Below are 18,174 nucleotides of genomic sequence, written 5' to 3'. Positions count from 1 at the left end.
CTGGTAGAGTAGAGAAAACAACTGCTTAGCATTCTGCTGTATATTAATTTCCTTGCTCTTTTGAAATCAAAGAGTTTGTACTATGAATGACACTTGCTGCTATGCGGCGGTTTGCCAATTATAACAAGAGGTCAATTACTATACATTCAAAAGTCTTGAAGGTACAGTTGCAAAAAGAGTAGCTTATTTAATTCTATGTGAGACAGGGTGGAAAATGGTCACGTTAAAAAAAAAAAGATGAAAAATATATTTTTGATACAAGTCTCTTAGACTAACATTATATGCTGACTTTACTAGGGACAAAACAAAATGCTACACAAGTATAGATTATGGCCACTTTGTACCATAGAGGTTTGCTGAAATAATATGACTAGTATCTATAGTATCTATAGTAAAACTTATGGGTGGAGTCAACACCACCTACCCAGGGTTATGACGGCTCTTTTGTTAAGACAGACAAATATACACTTAAATTGCTGTATGCACCATCTCTACATAAAACCATGTGATTTAGGACAAAAGCACCTTAACACAGAGTGGCTTTAATGAACACAGTCGCAGCACTTCCTTTTCCTTCATTTCACATTCCAAATGCATTTAATCAAAGTTTCTAAATGCTAAAATGTATTAAATTCCCCCACATGATATTTAGTTTGACCATCACCATGTGAATATACTATTATGACCTTTAATCATATATTATCCATGTATTATAACTAGAATGTTAATCATTATGATTTTAATAATTTATCATTCATGTATTATAACTAACAAGTTTATAGCAATTCACAAGTTTACAAGTTTATTAACAAGTTTATAGCAAGCTATATGATGTCTGAGATTGTTTCATTTCAGAACGTTGATGTAAATTAAACTGGTGTAACTTGCATCATATTAACGTTCTTATAAAATCATTGATTAAGTTACACACAATAGCGGGAAAGATCCATGCCTTGACAAACTAAGCTGAGTTCTCATGAGTGTTGAAGTTTTGAGCTTTCTTCTGCAGCCGCATCCGAGGCTCCACCCGGTCATTCTATCACCCGATCCTCCGTCCACAATCAATTTATTCTGAAATTAACTATCTTCAGCAGAACTCCAGAACATCAGTGGCTCAGCACAAAACAAAGACTTTCTTCCCAATCAACCAAGCCAAAGAACATCCTTCACAGCAGAACACAAGTTCAAACCTCCAGACTTTTGCTAAACACTTGCACTAAGATATAATTTCACAACACTATTTCAAATTGATGAATTAAATATGGTAATGGACGGTTTGTTCAAGGCATGATCTGCTAGACTGCATATTAGATTAATATATATTATTTTTTCTTTGCTAAATTCCATATATTTAAATAAGATCAGTTTCATAAATTTTCTCTGCATCAAAGTCTATTAGTAGGTGTAGATTAGCACAAAGCCAGTCTATATTCAAAGAGAAGTTGACTGTGGTTTATGATCATACTTGTCATCACTTAAAACCTGTTTGACCCTTGCTACTTTGTTAACGTAAAGCTGAGTCACAGGTTGAGCAGACTGAGGATCGAAATGCAGTGTTTTAATAATGTAAAAATGCAAAGCACACAAATACAACAAACCAAGGACACTGAAGAACACAACCCTAACTGTAAAAAAACAGCCAAAAATGGCCAAGATCTTACAAAACCTAAGGCAAACCAGAGGAATTATATACACACATACTGAGGTAAATGAGACTAATGACAAGACACAACTACAACAATGCACAATAACTTGAAATAAGAGCTGTACAAAAGATAAGCACAAAAACAAAGGCCCAATACCATCACAGAACCCCTCCCCTAGGGGCAGCTCCTGATCCCATAGAAAAAAAAATATACAAGAGTACTTGATAACAGGTGAAGGCTGGGGCTTTGGATAGTGACCAGGATCTGGGATCTACCATGGGGAATCAGGAGAAGCAGGAAACCATGGGAGAGCTGGTGGACGAATTGAAGACTACAGAGGAGCCTGAGGTGAAACCAAAGAGATGCTGGCGAACTGGAGATTCAGGTAGTGGCCCTGAATCTAGAAACCACAGGAAAGCCGGACCAGGAGACCACATGGGATCAGGCGGATGACCAGGAGACCATGGTGGAGCAGGCACATGAACAAGAGACCAGGGCGAAGATGGCTGATGACCAGGAGACCAAGGTGGAGCTGGAAGATGACCAGGAGACCACGGGGGATGAGGCAGTGCTGGAGAGCAGGGCTGAGCTGGAGGATGTCTAAGAGACCACAAGGGATCCGGCATACGATAAGGAGACCAGGGCAGAGCCAGTGGACGACCAGGAGACCAGGGCAGAGCCGTTGGCATTGGAGACCACGGGAGAGATAGTAGCCGATCAAGAGACCAGGGCAGAGATGGCAGACGATCAGGAGACCAGGGAATAAATGGGAAATGGGCTGGTGACCAAGGGCAAGAGGACGAGGGCAGGGCCAAGGTGGCTGGGGATGAGGACAGGGTCAAAGCAACTAAAGGACTCAGATGAGGGCAATGTCACAAAACCAGGAACATCTTGGACCATGGTAACTAGAACCACCGAACCAGAAACCTCTGGGACCACCGAAGCTGGGACCATTGAGGCTGGGACCACTGAGGCTGGGACCACAGAGGCTGGGAACTCCTAGAGCACTGGAGCAGGGAGCAGAGGGACCACCACCACAGGGTCCTCCAGGACCACCGGAGCAGGGATTGGAGGGGCTTCCATCGTAGGAGTCTCTAGGATCACCGGAGAAGGCAGTGGAGGGGCCTCCAACATAGGAGTCTCCAGTACCACCAGAGCAGGGAGTGGAAGGGCCTCCATCAAGGAGTCTCTGGAACCACCGGAGAATGGAACAGAGGGGCTTCTGACATAGAAGTCTCCTGGAACACCGGAGCAGGGAACAAAGGGGCAGTGATTGAGGAAAGAGAGGAGAAGGCATCCCCGCCATCATGACAGGAGCCAAAAGCTTTCTCCTCCTTCTCCTCCTTCTCCTCCTCCTAGAACCCACCTCCTCTGGCATGGGAACGCTGGGTGTCACCTCCGGCTAGGGAATGCTGGGTGCCACCTCCGGTGAGGGAACGCTGGGTGCCGAGGTGGTTTGTATGCAAGACCCCACAGTGTAAGGGGAGAAATTGAGTCTTAGACCGTAACTGATATACTCTAACAAGGAAAGATCACATCTGCCTCCAGGCAGAAGTGATTGAACTGGCTTAAGACCAAAATGAAAAATGTCACTGAGAGCCATGTCTACCCTAAGACACAACTACAACAATGCACAAGAACTTCAAAGTAAGAGCTATAAAAAAAAGACAAGCACAAAAAACAGAGACCCAATACTCATCACAGCTATTTTTCTTATAAACAGTGTTTTCACTAAATTTGACATTTATTGTCAGGGGTAATATCCCTTTAGAATTAGCAGATACTGTACATTCACCTTAACTTAATGCTGGCTGAATAAGCTGATCAGGCATAAATAATACTTTCAATATTCCAGAATTAATTATTATTCCTTTCTTGAGCTAATTGCTTTACAATGTGTCACAGCAACACTTAAAGCTTTGTTACAGTTAAGTGTTGCATGAAGACCTACCAGTTGCAGTAGATGACCTTTTATCATTCAGATTGTAAATTAGAAATTTTGTGTAAAGACCTGGACATGGCAAGGTTGCGGTCAATCCTGTCCTTCAGGTCTTCATTTTGCTGCTGTAACACCTGAATACGCTCCTCCAAAAGTACATTTGTTTGAGCCTGCACAAAAAAATATGACATACAACAAATCACAATTACATTCTACTCAGTACTCTCACTCAAAAATGAAAATTCTCTCATCATTTACTCACCCTCATGCCATCCCAGATGCGTATGACTTTCTGTCTTCTGCAGAACACAAATTATGATTTTTAGAAGAATATTTAATCTCTTTAGGTCCATACAATGCAAGTGAATGGGTGCCAAAATTTTGATGCTCCAAAAAGCACATAAAGGCATCATACGACTCCAGTGTTTTAATCCATATTTTCAGAAGTGATATGAAAGGTGTGGGTGGGTAACAGATCCATATTGAAGTCCTTTTTTGCCTGAAATTCTTCTTCCAGCCCAGTAGGGGGCAATATGCATGAAGACTGTGAATCACCAAAAGCACAAGAAGAAGAATGTGAAAATGATCTGTTTCTAACCCACAACTATCATATCGCTTCTGAAGATATTGATTTAACCACTGGAGTCATATGGATTACTTTTATGCTGACCTATATGATTTCTGTAGCTTCAAAATTTTGGCACCCATTCACTTGCATTGTATGGACCTACAGAACTGAGATATTCTTCTAAAAAACTTCATTTGAGTTCAGCAGATGAAAGAAAGTCATACACATCTGGGATGGCATAAGGGTAAGTAAAAGATAATTTTAAATTTTGGGTGAACTGTCACTTTAAATGTGCACTCAGTAATTTTAGCTTAAGAAAATAAATTGGACTATCTGACAGATTGGTTTGAAATTATGTTTTATTTTACAGTATACTCAGCAGGTTGACATGTTGAGATCATATGACCAGTGAAAACTACTTTATCTTGGTAACATCCCATTAACGAACACTATCTCTTGCTGTCTAAATTAAACATGGGTGACACATGCCGTAAGTGAAAACCAGTATATGTCCAAGTCTCCAAGACCACTGTATCAGCCAGAAAATCTTTAAAATAACATAAATAAAATAGTAATTGCACCTTTAAAGCTGCTTTTAATTCTTTATTCTCTTTCACTTGATTTATGAACTGACCGTTTTCTCCAGTTCTGAGATCTTGAGCTCCTGTTGATGAATCTGTTGGTTCTTCATCTCCAGAACCTCTTTGATACTCTTCAGGTCCTCCTCGATATGCTGATATGGGGCGAGGGCATCCTGTACACATAAAAAAAATTGGAGATGCAAACTACTACACATTGAAAATGGAAATAACATAATAAGCTGGAAAAAAAGAGACTGTGGTCGACAATACATCAGCTTTCAATAAGTTATATGAACAAACAGACATTAAAAAGGCCACATCATTCAATTTATTTTTATTTTTATCCCTGAAGTTCACTTATAGATATTCAAATTTCCCTGCACCAAAAACATTTATAATTTTGTTATTTAATTTATAACAATTTAGTGTATATAATTTAGCTTAATTTAATATAATTTACATGATGAATTTTCACCCTTAGAATTAAACAGGCTGTTTTACTACTGTACCCTACCTTTCAGACATTTACTGTACCTTTAATACATCTTAACTAATGTTACTGTATATGTAAACATATATGTGTGTTTCTTCAACTACAGGTGCTTTTATGTCCCAGGGGTTGACTGTTTTTTTTTTGTTTTTTTTAACTAACAGATTTTCTATGTAAAGGTCACATTAAAACTGACTTGAAAACTTCTCATTCCTTCATAATTTATTTTTGCTACTATATTTAGTTTTTGTTTTTTTGTATTTTATTTATAGATTGTATTGTTTACCCTTGTCCCACTCCCAATCCAACACTGTCAATCTTAAAATATGAAAATCCACCATAAAAATACAAAAGGGATAGTTCACCCAAAAATGCATATTCTGTCATCATTAACTCACCTATCGTTATTCCAAACCTGCATGACTGTCTTTCTTTTCTATTTGCCATTAAGTGAAAATTTCTGATTGTGCCATTTTAGCAGCTTGGTTTCAATAAATTGTCTGAGAGGGCTGGGTAAGGGAGCTTTTGAAAGTTAGAATATGTCTACAAAGTAAATTGAACTATTTTATTTCAAAAGAGCAAGGAAAATCATGTTTTCCATGAGACGACCCCTTTAATATCACCACCCAAATACACAACTTAAGCTGACAGCAGGAACCATACCACTATCTGCTCATCTGTGCTTCTGCATAGAGCTTCTTCAAAACGCTTGGCCCGGTCTCGCAGAGTGCGGTTATGAAATGTTAGAGTGTCCACCTGATCCTGAACACAGCACACAAACACACCCATTCACCAGCTGCCATGCAGAAATAGGCCAAAATTGTGCATTTTTTGGGGCTCAAAAGTGACAACAAACCTGCAGTGAGAGTCTGAGCTTCTCAAATTCCTCTTCCATGGATTTCTTCTGTTGCTCATGTGCCATCTTTATATCTATCAAAACAAAAACTACATGTTAGTATGAACACCACACCGATAAAGAACCAACAAGCAGATCAGCTTCGGTTGAGTTGACTGAATCTTACAAGACCAGTCAAAAACATTTTGGGGTCATGCACCATGTGGCCAAAAGTTTGTGGACACCATATGTGCAGGATGAACATTTAATTTTGAAAACTTTAATTTCAATATAGGCAACAATTTCCCCTTTGCTGCAATAACAGGTTTTACTCTTCTAAGAAGGCTTTCCACTATATTGTATGTAGTAACATGGCTGCAAGAATTTGTTGGACAATGGGGCCTAGCTCACAACTGGCATTTTCAATTCACCCCAAAGATGTTCAATAAACCATGTCTTTATGGACCTCGCTTTGTTCATAGGGGCACTGTCATGCTGGAACAGAAAAGGACTTTCCCCAAACAGATACCATATAGTTGTAGGCAAACAATACGCTAGAATGCCATTGTATTGAGTAGCATAAATCAATCACCAAGTTAATAAAAATAAAGCTGTCTGTCAGCAGGACTCACTCTTGATGGTTCTGGTGTGTTCTTCCTGTAGTGTGGCCAGAGTGGCACTGTGAGTTGCTTCCATCTCCATCAGGGCTGTCTCATGATTCTCACTCATCTCCTCAAACTAACATCAAACATCAGCTGTCAGATTATCAGAGTTTGCCTTTCACAGCGCATTAAAAAAAAAGTCCTTCACGAAACAAAACATTGAGTAACAACCTCCTATAGAAATGCTTGCACCAGACACAAGTCACAGCCAAAGTAGATTGTGTGTGTGGCCCTTTGTGCACCTGGTATTACAGGAATAGTTCACCCAAAAATGATCATTCTAATAATTTACTCATCATTATGCCATCTCAAACTCATATAACTTTCTTTCTTCTGTAGAACACAAACAAAGTTTTTTGTTTTTTTTTTGGGATCATGATTTGAAGCTCGATAACATTTCCTCACGCTTGACGCTCTTTGCGTGTGCACACGCAGCACATGCTCTGCACATGCGTCAAGTACGAGGAAGCGTAAAGCTTGAAATCAAGGAGACTGCTGCCAGGATTTATGGTGGAAAAGGAGTTACATTTTGTTCTGTTCTCACCCAAAACTGACCATATCGCTTCAGAAGACATGGAATAAACCACATGAGTTGTATGCATTTGGAGCTTGTTAGTTTTGGACCCCATTGACTTACATTGTATGGACAAAAACACCAAATATCTCCATCAAAATATCTTCGTTTGTGTTCCACAGAAGAAAGAAAGTCATAAGAGTTTGAGATGGCATAAGGGTCAGTAAATGATGAGAATGATCATTTTTGGGTGAACTACTCCTTTAACATCTGTCTCAGGTGCTCTGTGTCACCTGTTCCTGGTGCTGGGAGCAGAGCTGCTCCAGGTGGTTGCTCTGCTGTTGCTGGAGTTGCTGTATCTCAGAGCACTGCTCCTTTACCAGTCTCTCCTGCAGGGCCTTGAGCTCCCTCTTTTGCTGCTCTTTGAGTTCTCTCAGCTCCCGCTCAAAACTCTGCTCCAGTTGGGCCTTCTCACCCTGCAGATGCTCCCACCGCTGAACACCGACCACTACAGAGAGAAAGATGGCAGATAGAAAAATATCTTTACATTTTGTTTCCATTGCTATACGGTTGCTAAGGTGTTCTGAGTGGGTTTTTAGTGTGTTATGATGTTTTTTTGGGGTTGTTTTGGATGTAAACCTATTGAATTATTTTTTTTTTTTTTTGGCATGTTTTATTATATGCCTAATCTTAAGTGTGAGCAAAAGTAATAGTGAAGCTTGCCTTTGCAAACACCACTAATACAAAAATGACATTTTGAGAAAATATGAGTGGAGGGAAAGAGGAAAATGTGGTTCACAAATACAGATCTGAGAAGGTCTATATAGTATTTTGTGAGTGCTTGACCTCGTACAACCATTTCTGAGTATGCTGCAGTTGAGTGGGCACATATGAGATGACTGTTAAATGTTTTTTTTTTTTTTTTTTTTACTGTGAGTCAGAGACTTACCCACTTCATTCCTGATCCTGGCTAACTGCAGGGACAACTCCCTCTCCTTCACAGCACCACTCTCACTCTGCAACACACAAAGATACATAAATGTGTTATGAAAAGGCCTACATGGAATCTGCACACATTTATTCCACAAATGTGAAATGGAAAATCTTTTAAATTGTGTGGAATAGATTTAAATATGATCAAATGTGTTAAATAGAGCTAAGAATGGTAGCTTTAGGTAGCTGAAAACATGGTCAAATCACCCAAATATTTAAAGGTGCAGTATGTAAGATTCAGAAACCCTTGTTATTAATGACACCTGTGGCCATTAAGTGAACTGCAGCCAGCTACTTGTTGCTCGTGCTCGTGCTCGTGCTCGTGCACACACCTCATAGGGATGCGAGCGAGTGAGCATCGGCCAAAACAATGATGTAACATACAAAGAGACTGAACGTGATTCACTGGCATCATGCTGACAGATGAGGTAGCATTATTAAAATGACACAGTTATGATTGTTTTACTACAAACTTTGAGACTAAACTAAAACTACTTATCAGCTAACATAGCATACTGATACACACATACAGCTACTACTGAACTATACCAGACAGTTTACTGTTGCACTGCACTGTTATGTTGCACTATTGTATGTTTTGAATGTCATATGTTGAACTACGATCAAGAAACCAGCATATGTGCTTAAATTTATCCTGTATACCTGACTTTTAGTATAAAGTGAAGATCGTTGAAATTATTTGAAAGTTACGAAGCAAGGTAGCTTGCAATTCGTCAGCGTTAGCAGGCAAGATCAAGTTAGCTAAAATTACACAGATCAATCCTTATGGCACTATATTTCACATGCTTTGCAGTTATGTAAGCTTACCTGTCCAATAAGAAGAACACCAATTCAGGGTCGGTTTTGATTCCCAAAACGAAGGTCCCTCCAGGAATCAAATGCCTGCCGATGTTCACTCTAGTTTTCGCTCGACCACGATCACGTTCCCGCTTAGCCAGACGGGATTCAGCAGATTAATGGTTTTTTTTGGCTTACTCGGAGTTTGTGTAGGAGCCGGACGTTTGCTTGATTCCATCTCTAAGATAACAGTTACCTAGTGTTGCATTTTGTTGTTGCTGTTGAATAGCAGATGAGAAGCTATTACTGTCTGAGGCAAGGCTCTCGGGAGTGCGCATAAACTTCACATCCTTTGGATTTTCCCAGCAAAACCGACCCGCTTCCTTCGCATGAAAATCAGTCTACAGGATTTAATAGGCAACCTAGGAAGTCCGGGAAGGGCTCATTTTTTAAGTTGCGTTACAAGCCATTCACACATTTGCAAAAAATGGAAATTGTTACATACTGCACCTTCAATAAACAAATACACAATTTTGCGGACACGTATTCCTTACAGGCCTGAATAAAATATTTAAAATAACGGAATGACTGTTTGCACTAGGTGTAAATAGCAAATGCCACACATATTTGCACTTCAATAATCTGGTAGAAACACAGGAATTGAAGACAAATTGCAATCCTAGTGTCGCTGCAGTTATGTGGGGTATAACAACAGAGTGGATGTCCTTTTTTTGCGTGGACGTCCATCCTGTTTCCAGTCTCCACTATTAATATTTCCTTTAATACTACTTACATGACATATGTAAATTAATATGTAGGTTGATTTTCTCACAGCAGTTTGGTCACAAGTTAAGAGAAAGGTTTGATCCAGGTAAAATTAACCATGGTTTTACTATAGTAAATTTGTAGCAACCATGTTTTTGGGCAGAAGCCATAGTTTTAATGCAATTAACCATGGTGTTACTACAGTAATATGGTGTTAATATAGCAACCATTTTTTATTTTGTGATTACTGTGATTTTGCTACAAAATACCATGGTGATAATATGATTACTGCAGTAAAACCACGGCTAATTTTTGTGAGGGAAGGTTAGGGTTAGGTTTAGCGGTAGAGGTTGATGTAGGGCAGGGGCGTTCATTACGTTGACCACTGGTCGATCTCGATAACAGTTCAAGTTCAAGTTTATTTTTTGTAGACCAAAGTGCTGTACATTAAGATCAAACAAAATAACACTATTAATCCTTCTGCTAGAAAATATAGTCCCTGATATGACAAAATATTGCTATACAACAAGTACAATGATGAACAGGTCTGTGTTTTGGATTATTATATTGTGCATCAGCATACATGACCAGAACTACCAGTTTTATAGTTAAAAACAAAGCAAAAAATATTCCTTAACTTTAGCCTGTGAAACTCTCAAGCCTTTAAGCGGCAGGCTCCTAACAACCTAATGACACACCTTGATATACAGTATATTTGTTGCGATAAGAATAGCTCCATAAGTTATAATAACAAACATCTACACCACAGTGATATAATCAAACAACATTGTGATGACTGTGAAAGCATTAAAGCATGAGTCAGCATTTTACTCTAGCAAGAATTGAATGCTACACTTGTTCACCTCCAAATGCCAGCTGAGATTTCACTGTACCATCTGTGAACTATAAATAACAGGTACAGACATTACGCTTACGAAAACGTACTGTGGCAGTACCATGGTACAGTGATGGTATCAGAAGGTAATACAATGGTACTTTGATATATGTATCATGGTACTACTGAATGATTACTAACTGTATTATTAACTATATTTTCCCTACTTACTTTTCAACACCTCCTCTATGTAAACAAACGGCAGGGTCAAGACCATATCACCTCATCAAAGCCCACATGTCATCACTGTGTCTCTGTTAAAGCTCTCACCCAATCAGACTTTCCTCCAGCACGCAACATATCTCGCAGATCTCCAGGAAGTACCATGAATACAACTCCTTGTTCCTCACCACAGTAATCTGCTTTCATTTTCTGATGTGGAAGGTCTATATTAGTGAGAGAGCAGGACGGTCTCAAGGACTCTGTCCCCACCTATAAAACACAATATAAATCTGATGGGTGTAACACTGTTACACCTCAACACACCTACAGCACTGAACATGCTTGTATAATACAAATCACCTACATATCAAACATGGAACTTCTTATTAGTGGGGCTTGCATCACTTTTACTATTGCTCTTACTAAGTATTAAGCTGAGTATTACACTTTGCAGCTTAACTCATCCCATACCATTTGTGCTGCTGACATGATTGATTGATAATTCAAATCATGAGGCTTGTTGAGGAAAGGTGAGCAATTACTTTTCTAAGCAATTAAATTATATAAATAAATAATACATAAATAAATAAATAAATACACAAATACTGTGCTTATATAAATAATTAAATACATACATAATGTATGTTTGAACATAAATAAATATATAAATAATTACATGTGCGAGGAGATATACAAATAAATAAATAAATACATGCACCCATTAATGCAAAATAAATCAATGTAAAACAGTTGGGGAAATGCAAAAATGTTAAAGTTAGTGCAAATCTGAAATTCATTTATTTCTGTAGGTATTTCCGTATTTATTTTTCCTTTGTGTAACATGCTGATGAGAGGATGGTATCGATAGTTTGACTGTGATGCCTGAACATGCTGTTGACATTATCTCATTAGCATGTTGTGCAATGGTAAAATAAATGCGGAACAGCATACAGAAATAAATGAATGATTAAAGAAATACAGAATTAAAAATCAATTCATATTGCAATTCCCCAACAATTTATTTATGTTTAATATTGTATTATTTTTGCATTGATTGGGGTATTTATTTATTTATTTGTATATATGTAAGTGTTACAGTTTTGTTTCCTTATACTGTACGTCATCTTCCAAGTGAGCATCAGCAACCTGACCATGTCCCGACGGGACCCGATAAACCATTGGGTTTCGGGCTGGGTTCGTGTCAGTTTTTCAAGTATGACTTCGGGTTCGGGTCAGATTCAGGTTTGTAATCAATAAAAAAATAATCAGGCCTATCTTACTTGTTTTGCGCATGCACTCTCACTAACAGACAGGTGCAAATTGTTCTGCGGCAAGCAAAGTTTTGGCACTTGATAAGCTGTAAACCAATGTTTTTTTCCCTTCTGCTCTAGTGTGCTGAGGGGCCGCCGTGCCTTGTTAAACTGTGTATATTTACTGTTACAATGGTGTTACGAATGTTGCCTATGGTGCTTATTTAAATGACAGCCTATTGCAATAATACTTGCTTGGAGAAAAAATTATGATGAGAGTGAGTAATTTTGGGTTCGGGTCGGGTTCAGGCTGAAAATCTGACGGTACTGTTTGGACTGGGTAGGGTAGGGTCGGATGATCTCTGGTATGGATTTAATTGTAAGGCCCGTTCAGACCTCTACAATGGAATGCCTAATGGTGGAAGATCGGAGATGTCAAGTCAGAATATCCCACATCCGACTTTGAATGGAACGCAGCATATCAACCACTCAGAACACTGTAGCAACTGCATAGCAATATCCTGACGACCTCTCAGAACACTTTAGCAACCACATCGCAATGCCCTGGCAACCATCTCGAAGACACTAGCAACCACCTAGCAACACCCAGAATTAGGAATCACCCAGAACACCCTAACGGCCACATAGAAACATGATAACCACTCAGAACACTTTAGCAACAGCATAGCAACGCCCTGGCAACCACCTAAAAGACCCTAGCAACACCTTAGGAACCACCCAGAACACCCTAACGGCCACATAGAAACATGATAACCACTCAGAACACTTTAGCAACTGCATCGCAACACCCTGGTGAAAACCTAGCAACCATCCAGAACATCCTAGCAACCACCTAGCAACACTCTAGGAACCACCCAAAACACCCTAGCAACCACATTGCAACAGGCTAACAACAACAACATAGAAAACTTTAGCAACTGCAGAGCAACACCCTAGTGACCACCTAGCAACCATTCAGAATACCCTAGCAATTACCTAGCAACACCCTAGAAACCACCCAAAACACCCCAGCGACCACACAGACATATGCTGACAACCACTTAACACCACATAATAAGACCCTGGCAACCACCTAGAAGATCCTAGAAACCACCTAGCAACACCTTAGGAACGGCCTAGAACACCCTAACGGCCACATAGAGATGTGATAACCACTCAGAAGAACACTATAGCAACTGCATATGTTACGGCCCTGGTGATAATTGTTCAATTTTGTCCACCAGATGGTGTTGTCACATTTTCACTCTACAGAGTTGAGTCACAGAGCAGGGTGGCTCAAGGCAGAGTAACATATGGGGGCTCATAGTCCGAGATTGTAGCTGGGATCAGGTCAGTAATGCCCTTGGGAATATTTGTTTTTTCACAACACAATACGTAAGAGGTATTGTGTTGATGTTGGTTTGAAATATTTGGGTGGGCCTGTTTACTAATTGGCAAGTCAATCATTTAATGGTATTTGATTGATTGTAAATTGGGCCTATTTGGGTTTGGGTAGTGCTGCATGGATTTAATGATTGGGGAATGCTAAGATCATCCTGCGGTCAAGGTTCTGTTACCTTGACGAGGGTTGGGCTTTTGATGCACATAATCAATTAAGGTGAGTGCGAGATTGGGTTACGTTTGCTGGAGAAAAGGTTAAGTGCGGTTTAGACTGCCAGAGCTACGTAAAACCCTGTGCTAGGCAACAGAGCGATTAACGCTGTTTGTTATTTTGGTTTGTTATTTTAGTTTATTGTTTTTGGTGCATCAGACGCAGGTAGACTGATTAGCAGTTGAGCTGCATGTGGGCGTACTGAAGACCAGGGTTAAGATTAGTTAATTGGTCTATTAGTTTAGATACGAGGCAGCTCCTAAACTTATGTTTTCTTCTGGCATCGTATCACTGTCTGCACTGCTCCATCGGTCGTGCGCAGTCAAGGGAATTTGGGTAAGTGGGGATCAATAATTTGGTCACTCTCTCAACCAGCTGACATCACAGTCTGCTCAAACCACTCGCCAATCCACAGCCCCATCCTCCAGCAATTTTCTGGTGCCCTGATAAAACACTGAACAAGTAGGACATGGGAAAGCAAAGAGAGAGAGGGAGAGAGAGAGAGAGAAGACAGACAAACTGGCAAATCATTCAGTCAGGGAACAGGACAACATATCAGCCATAACATTGTCAACCCCGCGAATATGATGGATCTCCAGACTGTACGGCAATAAAAACAAAGCCCAGTGAATAAGATGCTGGTTTGGGCTACGTAAAGAATGTAAAAATGTAGGTGGATTGTGGTCAGAAAACACCACCATAGGTACAGAACCTCCATCCACATATACATACAAATTTTGAAATGCCAAATTAATGCCAATGCTTCTCTTTCAGTTATTGGATCATTCAATTGGTATATTTTAAATTTCATTGAGACATTCACTACATGGTTTACCTTCAACAAATGCCCAAACATATTTTCCAACTGTGCCAATTTTTCTGAATTACGAAGCTGAGGCTGGACAACACAGTCATCAGGAACATTCCCCTCCTCAGCTCAAGCTGACCCCATATGTGAGGAAGAGGCGGACACATTTCCTGTGACCAGCGTGACGGACTTCACTTCTGCACCTTGGACAAAGGCTTCTGACCTGGACGCACGACTGTAATAAGGTTTCAATAGATTTGCATGACAGAGCTGTGTAGATCTTTTGCGGTCAGGAGTTGACAATACACAATTTTGTTCGGACACCTGATGAACAACTGTATATTACATAGAAACGTGATTACCACCCAGAACACTTTAACAACTGCATAGCAATGCCCTGGCAACCACCTAGCAACCATCCAGAGCACCTAGCAACCACCCAAAAACACCCTAGCAACCACATAGCAATATGCTGACAACCACTCAGAACACTTTAGCAACTGCATAGCAACGCCATGGCAACCACTCAGAACATCCCAACGGCCGCATAGAGATGAGACCACTCAGAAGAATACTTTATCAACTGCATAGCAGCCCTCTGGCAACCACCTAGCAACCATCTAGAACACTCTAGCAACCACCTAGCAACCACCTAGCAACATCCTGGCAACCACCCAGAACACTCTAGGCAAGTAGCACAAAAATCTAGTTTGATGTCATTAATGCTTTCAAGCTACTAATTAATATTTCAGATTATCTGCAGTCAGTGTAAATATACATTTAAACATGCATGCAATCATATGCATCTGATTTTGTATATAAAATTATTAAAAAGAAAAAATAATATGAGCCAATAAACATCAAAAGTGAAACAGCACAATTACATCATAACATCAGATTAGGTGCATCAAGTGTCAACGGTCAGGATGGGTTGTGTTCCCTCGCAAAGACAGCATGTTTCTATCTCCTGAGAACACACACACACACACACACACATGGACACACACATACTGCACACACAAACATACTGTATATATATATATATATACAGTGGTGTGAAAAAGTGTTTGCCCCCTTCCTGATTTCTTATTTTTTTGCATGTTTGTCACACGTAAATGTTTCAGATCATCAAACAAGTTTAAATATTAGTCAAAGATAACACAAGTAAACACAAAATGCAGTTTTTAAATGAAGGTTGTTATTATTAAGGGAAAACAAAATCCAAACCTACATGGCCCTGTGTGAAAAAGTGATTGCCCACTAAACCTAATAACTGGTTGGGCCACCCTTAGCAGCAACAACTGCAATCAAGCTTTTGCGATAACTTGCAATGAGTCTATTACAGCGCTGTGGAGGAATTTTGGCCCACTCATCTTTGCAGAATTGTTGTAATTCAGCCACATTGGAGGGGTTTCGAGCATGAACTGCCTTTTTAAGGTCATGCCACAGCATCTCAATAGGATTCAGGTCAGGACTTTGACTAGGTCACTCCAAAGTCTTCATTTTGTTTTTCTTCAGCCATTCAGAGGTGGACTTGCTGGTGTGTTTTGGATCATTGTCCTGCTGCAGAACCCAGGTTCGCTTCAGCTTGAGGTTACGAACAGATGGCCGGACATTCTCCTTCAGGATTTTTTGGTAGACAGCAGAATTCATGGTTCCATTTATCACAGCAAGTCTTCCAGGTCCTAAAGCAGCAAAACAGCCCCAGACCATCACACTACCACCACCATATTTTACTGTTGGTATGATGTTCTTTTTCTGAAATGCGGTGTTACTTTTACACCAGATGTAATGGGACACACACCTTCCAAAAAGTTCAACTTTTGTCTCGTCTGTCCACAGAGTATTTTCCCAAAAGTCTTGGGGTTCATCAAGATGTTTTCTGGCAAAAATGAGATGAGCCTTAATGTTCTTTTTGCTCAGCAGTGGTTTTCGTCTTGGAACTCTGCCATGCAGGCCATTTTTGTCCAGTCTCTTTCTTATGGTGGAGTCATGAACACTGACCTTAACTGAGGCAAGTGAGGCCTGCAGTTCTTTGGATGTTGTTGTGGGGTCTTTTGTGACCTCTTGGATGAGTCGTCGCTGCGCTCTTGGGGTAATTTTGGTCGGCCGGCCACTCCTGGGAAGGTTCACCACTGTTCCATGTTTTCGCCATTTGTGGATAATGGCTCTCACTGTGTTTCTCCGGAGTCTCAAAGCTTTAGAAATGGCTTTATAACCTTTTCCAGACTGATAGATCTCAATTACTTTCTTTCTCATTTGTTCCTGAATTTCTTTGGATCTCGGCATGATGTCTAGCTTTTGAAGATCTTTTGGTCTACTTCACTTTGTCAGGCAGGTCCTATTTAAGTGATTTCTTGATTGAGAACAGGTGTGGCAGTAATCAGGCCTGGGTGTGGCTAGAGAAATTGAACTCAGGTGTGATAAACCACAGTTAGTATGTTTTAACAGGTGGGGCAAACACTTTTTCACACAGGGCCATGTAGGTTTGGATTTTGTTTTCCCTTAATAATAACAACCTTCATTTAAAAACTGCATTTTGTGTTTACTTGTGTTATCTTTGACTAATATTTAAACTTGTTTGATGATCTGAAACATTTACGTGTGACAAACATGCAAAAAAATAAGAAATCAGGAAGGGGGCAAACACTTTTTCACACCACATGTATATATATATATATAATATATATATATATATATATATATATATATATATATATATATATATATATATACACACACTATATTGCCAAAAGCATTCGCTCATCTGCCTTTAGACGCATATGAACTTAAGTGACATCCCATTCTTAATCCATAGGGTTTAATATGACGTCGGCCCACCCTTTGCAGCTATAACAGCTTCAACTCTTCTGGGAATGCTTTCCACAAGGTTTAGGAGTGTGTTTATGGGAATTTTTGACCATTCTTCCAGAAGCGCATTTGTGAGGTCAGACACTGATGTTGGACGAGAATGCCTGGCTCGCAGTCTTCGCTCTAATTCATCCCAAAGGTGCTCTATCGGGTTGAGGTCAGGACTCTGTGCAGGCCAGTCAAGTTCTTCCACACCAAACTCGCTCATCCATGTCTTTATGGACCTTGCTTTGTGCACTGGTGCACAGTCATGTTGGAACAGGAAGGGGCCATCCCCAAACTGTTCCCACAAAGTTGGGAGCATGGAATTGTCCAAAATCTCTTGGTATGCTGAAGCATTCAGAGTTCCTTTCACTGGAACTAAGGGGCCAAGCCCAACTCCTGAAAAACAACCCCACACCATAATCCCCCCTCCACCAAACTTCACAGTTGGCACAATGCAGTCAGACAAGTACCGTTCTCCTGGCAACCGCCAAACCCAGACTCGTCCATCAGATTGCCAGATGGAGAAGCGTGATTCGTCATTCCAGAGAACGTGTCTCCACTGCTCTAGTCCAGTGGCGGCGTGCTTTACACCACTGCATCTGACGCTTTGCATTGCACTTGATGATGTATGGCTTGGATGCAGCTGCTCGGCCATGGAAACCCATTCCATGAAGCTCTCTATGCACTGTTCTTGAGCTAATCTGAAGGCCACATGAACTTTGGAGGTCTGTAGCGATTGACTCTGCAGAAAGTTGGCGACCTCTGCGCACTATGCGCCTCAGCATCCGCTGACCCCGCTC

The 18,174-nt window shown here is 40.2% G+C and overlaps 1 protein-coding gene across 3 annotated transcripts in view; it reads right to left on the bottom strand.

Annotated features, from left to right (window-relative positions):
* LOC127430026 (microtubule-associated tumor suppressor candidate 2-like) overlaps positions 1-18,174 on the bottom strand; it is a 55,306-nt gene that overhangs the window by 8,950 nt on the left and 28,182 nt on the right. For 2 of the 3 annotated variants that reach the window (XM_051679436.1, XM_051679437.1), the window contains 7 exons: positions 8,185-8,251; positions 7,529-7,743; positions 6,692-6,797; positions 6,081-6,154; positions 5,888-5,986; positions 4,788-4,907; positions 3,658-3,755 (listed from right to left, as the gene is read on the bottom strand). In XM_051679436.1, coding sequence (XP_051535396.1) covers positions 3,658-3,755; positions 4,788-4,907; positions 5,888-5,986; positions 6,081-6,154; positions 6,692-6,797; positions 7,529-7,743; positions 8,185-8,251 — 779 coding nt within the window. Of the gene's footprint in view, positions 1-3,657; positions 3,756-4,787; positions 4,908-5,887; positions 5,987-6,080; positions 6,155-6,691; positions 6,798-7,528; positions 7,744-8,184; positions 8,252-10,956; positions 11,068-18,174 lie in introns of those variants that run through there. The other variant, XM_051679439.1, reaches the window with a different exon arrangement.

Source organism: Myxocyprinus asiaticus, chromosome 39 (genome assembly GCF_019703515.2).
Source record: "Myxocyprinus asiaticus isolate MX2 ecotype Aquarium Trade chromosome 39, UBuf_Myxa_2, whole genome shotgun sequence".
Taxonomy (NCBI): Eukaryota; Metazoa; Chordata; class Actinopteri; order Cypriniformes; family Catostomidae; genus Myxocyprinus; species Myxocyprinus asiaticus.
This window is presented reverse-complemented; position numbering and strand designations above follow the sequence as displayed.